Raw genomic sequence first — 5,708 nt, 5'->3', positions numbered from 1 at the left:
AAAATATTGTTTAATATGTTTATCACCTACACATTATTATTGCCACCTAATAAAAGAGCTGGGTCCAACCTAGCTGGTCAACCAATACTAAAATTCTGGCTGCGTCCCTGACCATGTGTTCTGAGCGGGTTGAACTATAGAGCTTTCCTGAGCAGCCCACAGTGCTGATGCAGCTAAAACCAGCCACTCGGTGAACAAACAGCAGTTACCAGCAGGTTGGTATCACAATTGTGCACAAACAAAAGCCAGGCTTTCCAGAAGCCCAGACCACCATAAAGAGGCATGTGACAGGAGCTGCTACCATTTTTTGCTGAGCATCAGTCAGAAAGAAGCGCTCTCTGCAGCAATGCCTGTGGGTGAGTAGTACACCTATCTATCATATTACAAAGCGAAACAAAAATGCCTTTGCCAAGACGCCGATCCTCCATCCTGGGCCAGCCTGCCTCAGAGCGCCCAGGCAGCGCGAGAAGAGTAAGTGTAGGCAGTGCCACGTCTCCCCGGGGTGTCTTTGTGGGCATGATCCCCTCAACCGACACCAGCTGCCTGGGTGCTCGCGTGTCCCGCAGGGCACTAGGCATTAGCAGCGTCTTCCTGCAGGGCCTGCGCAGCACCAGCACCCCGGTTTTGCCCCAACACACATGCAGGGGGCACCAGCTGGGCCCTGAGAGCCTCAACAGCTGCCTGCTGCAGTATCATGACAAGGTTCACGCTCTGGAGCAACTCAACCAGCAACTGGAGGAGCAGATTCGCAACTGGCTGGAGCGCAAAGCCTCCACCGCTGAGACATGGGACAGCCTCAGGCATCAGTGGGAGGACGTCTACAGACGGGTGGGGTAGATCAAGATATCAAAATATTTTCTTTTTAAAGGAATACACGCAAGTCATGATTTGAATGTATGATGGTTTTTAAGATTACTAGTAACTGGAATTGTTTAATATTACATCACTTATCTAAGATGCGTTATCAACAAGAGTTCAAGAGTTCAAGAGAGGCTTTATTGTCATTTTAGCTATATACAAGTACATATTGAAATGAAACAAAGTTCCTCCAGAACACAGAACACACGTGTAAAAAAAATCAAGAGACATTTCTAATCTTAAGTAATTCAGAGGGACGGGACCAAAGACAAGAGTAGTGTTAGCCAGTACATGGTACTAAGTAGGTAATAATTGAGGTAAAAAAAAAAAACATATTCTGCGTATGGTTTAAATAGCAGCAGATATGAAAGAGAAAGGTGCAAAATGCAGATCTAAATTTATAAACATCCTTTGCTGAAGGCTTTAACTCATTCTTGCCAGAAAATAGACATTAGATTAAAACAAATATGTCAGTAATTAAACACTCTTGCTTTGTGTCAGGTGAGTGAAGCCATCCTGGACAATGCTCGCCTCATGCTACAGACAGAAAACATCCAAGCCAATGCTGAAGATCTCAAAGACAGGTAGGTACAGTTTAAAATAACCATTCTCTAAGCTAAAGGATTAATTCTAGGCCTCTTCTTACACACGTTACAACAGCGTGGCTTTGTAGTCACAGAGTCCATGTGCTGGACTGGCCTGCCTGCAGTGCAGATCTGTCTCTGCATCATGAAGAGGGGAATCAGAAAACGGCAACCAAGGACTGTTGAGTCTAAAGTCTTGTATCAGGCATGAACTGGCAAAACTGAAATAATTAGTATCATCAGTCCTCAAAATTTAGATAAAGTAATGGTAAACAAGCCTGTCCCAACATTCTTGAGTGTGTTGCAGGCATCAAATTCTTATACCTGCTTAAACGTTTTGGGTCAGACGAATACTGTGAACTTGTGGAGCAGTTTGTAATGAATGTCTGTGTACTGTGTACATGTGTTATGAAGGTTTGAAAACGAGCAGCCTTTCCGAAAGGCAGTGGAGGAGGAGATCAACTCACTCTATAAGGTGATTGATGAGGCCAACTTGACCAAGATTGACCTGGAGAACCAGATTGAGACGATGAAGGTTGAGCTGACAGACCTGGACAGAAACCATGAAGAGGTACGATTTTCAACACACATATTCCAATGCACAAAGTACCAGGACTTTTGGTATGTTTGAGTCACTTAGTCACACTTGTTGGCAATCTAGATCAGCCAATCCACCATCTGGATGTTTTAAAGAGGAGGGGAGAAGCTGGAGCACCCAGTGGTGGCCAAAATAAAAAAAAATAGAACTAGGACCTAGGCATAAAATGTAGGTTTTAAGGATTCACAGTTACCATAAAGCCCCAATCTAACATCTAGTCACTATGTAGATTTTTTTTGCCATTATTAATGATATGATTTTTAATATGATTATTCATGATATCAATTATTCATTTATTTGCAGGTCTAATACAATTTAAAATTTGTACAATTAGTTTAACTGGTTGCTTGTTTGTATCCATGATGAAATGTAAAAGCTTCTTGTCAATGTTCCCCCAAGTTCCAATGGTTCCTATTTGGCCAAACAAATGTATAGTCATTCATAAACCATACAATAGTAAAAATATAGGTTTTGTTTTTCATTTTGGTTCCAGACTGCACACCTTAAATGACTTTGCTTTAGAAAGACTATGATTTGTGTTAGCCAAATTAATACTAGCTCTCTATTTCATAGGATGTAAGACTGTTGTATAACCAGTTGGCTGGCAGCGAGAATGACAAACCTGATGCGCCCATTGAGACCAGTCTGGATCATATTTTGACTTATATCCGCTCACATTGGGAAAAGGTCATTGAGAAGACCAGGGCAGAGACTGACACCTATCTGGAAAGCAAGGTAAAAACACAGAACTGGATTGTTGCCGTTGGGGTCATAACTAAAATAATGATAGCCTAAGGGTAGTTTGCATGGTTAATGTGGATATGCCATTCCAAAAATTAAGGTCATTAATGCTGGCCGCTCAGGTGGCGCAGTGGTAAAAACACACATTGGAACCAGAGTTGGGATCTTGAATATATCGTATCGAGTCTCAGCTCTGCCTGCCAGCTGGGCTGAGCAGCCACATGAACAACGATTGGCCTGTTGTTCAGATAGGGGTGGAATATTAAAAGCCGGATAGGGTCTCTCTCATAACGAATGCAATTACGACCTCTGCGGGCTGATTGATGGCGTCTTCAGAGAGATGGGAAAAGAGTGCTGTCAGGGTGTGTCTCTCCATACACAGTGCTGAGCTCCATTGCACATGTCAAAGTATAGGTGACAAAATGCATACGGCTGCTGCCCACGTTTTGGAAGGGGCGTGGGTTAACTCCTTAATCAGAGCGGGGATCGGCATTGGTGGAGAGGAAGCATGACGCAATAGGGCAACTGGATGCACTAAAAGGGAGAAAAAGGGGAGAAAATGCATAAACACACACACACACACACACACACACACACACACAAGGCTTAACTTTTGATTGACAATTCATTCCAATAGTGCTGTTACACCAAAGTTCCTATTGTATGCATTTGTATTGAGATTTACCTTTACTGTTATCAATGAGTCCAGTCCAAACCAAACCATGGAATATGTGTGTGTGTGTGTGTGTGTGTGTGTGTGTGTAGCAGATGGACAATGTGAACAAAGAGCGGAGTCAGGAGGAGGCTGAGCTGGAGAATCTAAAGACAGACTGCAAAGATGCTAATGCTAGGATCCAAAGTCTGCAAGCTAAAATAGAGTCCATAAGAGCCCTGGTATAAAACTTTATTTAACTAAAATAAAATAATAAAAATATTAAACTTCATGAAGCTATAAATCTTGGTCTACTAACAACAAAGTACTAAATGCTCTAAATTGTTAAAGTGGATGTATTCTATGTCCCAACTTTTAGAAACGAGGCCTGGAAAACTCCCTGAATGATGCAAAGCACTGGCATGATATTGAGCTTCAGAACTTGGGCTCTGTCATTGGAAAGCTGGATGCCGAGCTTAACGATGTGAACGGAGACATCGAGCAGCAACAGCACGACTATCAAACTTTGCTTACCAACAAGAAGAGAATGGAGATGGAGATCGGAATCTATCACGGTATCATGGACGGGGAGGAAAGCCGATACCACCCTCAAATGTGAGCTTTTGAGAGGTTATGATTGCCTTTGTTATTCAGGTCCATCTGTGGTTGGCACTTATTTGAGGATTTGACACATCAAAGGTGTGCCATGAAACCTGACTGTACTTGGATTCCCTTTTCTTTAATTCACCACATACACCTCAACAAGTGCACTAAGTCATTCTCATGCATCACCTCCTGTCTTTCTTCATTTTACATTAATGTTCAGGTTTCCAACCATTTTGCTAATGTTAGGTGAGCCACCGAGTTAAGACTGCATTGTGCGTTGGCACTGTGACTGTAACAACTGTGTTGTGTCTCCCCCTACAGGAGTAAAGCCGATACTGCAACTGCAGAAGAAGGACCAGCACCTCAAGCTTCAATGCCTGAACAACAAAGCTCCACACAGACTGATGGCACTTCAACTTCTACTGACAACCAAGTGTAATATGTTTTAATTTATTGTGATTTAGTTCATTTTTAGTAATTGCCTTATGCTGATCAGGGTGGGAGTTTATCTGGGAACTAATTTGAACCACTGGGCACTAGGCAAGTCCACAATCTGGGCAGGCTGCCTGTTTATTAAAGGGCAAAACACACTTACTCATTAACACAGTCACACCTGTGGTCATTTAAAACAAGCCATCTATCTGTATGCTCCAAAGGAAACCACCATACATGGGGTGAACAGGTTCAAACCCTGGTGCCCATATCCCTGGATCGGTGAAGCATCCATACTATCATGCCACTTTGTAAAATACTTATTTTGCAATTTGTTTTGTTTTGTACATGGACTTCATGGCTTGGTTTTTGTCTTGAAAATGCTAGGTAGATTGTGGACTTCAATTACGTCATTTCTCAAAAAAAAAAAAAAAAAAAAAAACAGGATGCACCTGACCTCAAATTGGAGTGCTAGTAAAAAGGTCTGAATAGTTTAGTGAATTAGAAAATATTCTGATTGTTGACAGAGGTTGGGATGGTTTCATGTAACAAGTTGCAAACATAGTGAAGGTAAAGAGGCTTCCTAAATTCTTAGAGACATTACACTTGACCTCTCAGGTATCGAGTGTATCTCTGTGTATCCTTAATTTCCTTCGGGATTAATAAAGTATCTATCTATCTATCTATCTATCTATCTATCTATCTATCTATCTATCTATCTATCTATCTATCTATCTATCTATCTATCTATCTATCTATCTATCTATCTATCTATCTATCTATCTATCTATCTATCTATCTATCTATCTATCTAATCTATCTATCTATCCATCCATCCATCCATCCATCCATCCATCCATCCATCCATCCATCCATCCATCCATCCATCTATCCATCTATCCTACAAGGCTGATCACCACCAAATGAAATACAGCTCATTTCATCACTTTGTGTGTACTTTTAATAATAAATGTTTTTTTGACTGACTGATGTGTGTGTAGACACAGTCTGTTTTGCTAAAATTGTGTTGCTTTAATAGTTTTTTGCCACCTAAATGAAGTTACTGCTTATTTTGATTAACAGTACTCAATGGAAAGTTGGATTGCCTTTATTTTAGATTAATTTAGGTCCTTTTTAGACTAAATGTCTTTTTTGTATTTTACACAGGTTTAAAGAGAAAGAAAAAAAGAAGACAAAATGAACTGTTCCCCACGTCCTGCAAAGCTTTTTGCAAATG

At 41.1% G+C, this 5,708-nt stretch overlaps 1 protein-coding gene across 1 annotated transcript; it reads left to right on the top strand.

Moving 5' to 3' along the window:
• Window positions 1-399: 399 nt before the first annotated feature.
• On the top strand, window positions 400-5,708 carry bfsp2 (beaded filament structural protein 2, phakinin). The gene is made up of 8 exons (XM_062992995.1): window positions 400-828; window positions 1,360-1,442; window positions 1,857-2,013; window positions 2,614-2,775; window positions 3,547-3,675; window positions 3,813-4,048; window positions 4,361-4,474; window positions 5,639-5,708. The coding sequence occupies exons 1-8, from the start codon at window positions 400-402 to the stop codon at window positions 5,670-5,672; spliced, it is 1,344 nt and encodes a 447-aa protein (XP_062849065.1). The 3' UTR covers window positions 5,673-5,708.

Source organism: Trichomycterus rosablanca, chromosome 4, assembly GCF_030014385.1.
Source record: "Trichomycterus rosablanca isolate fTriRos1 chromosome 4, fTriRos1.hap1, whole genome shotgun sequence".
NCBI lineage: Eukaryota > Metazoa > Chordata > Actinopteri > Siluriformes > Trichomycteridae > Trichomycterus > Trichomycterus rosablanca.
This window is presented reverse-complemented; position numbering and strand designations above follow the sequence as displayed.

Excerpts from the sequence above, each read along its gene's own strand:
- bfsp2 (XM_062992995.1), top strand. The coding sequence starts at position 400 with ATGCCTTTGCCAAGACGCCGATCCTCCATCCTGGGCCAGCCTGCCTCA. Across the intron at positions 4,049-4,360 it reads AGCCGATACCACCCTCAAAT|GAGTAAAGCCGATACTGCAA; the intron begins GTGAGCTTTTGA and ends CTCCCCCTACAG. Across the intron at positions 4,475-5,638 it reads ACTTCTACTGACAACCAAGT|GTTTAAAGAGAAAGAAAAAA; the intron begins GTAATATGTTTT and ends TATTTTACACAG.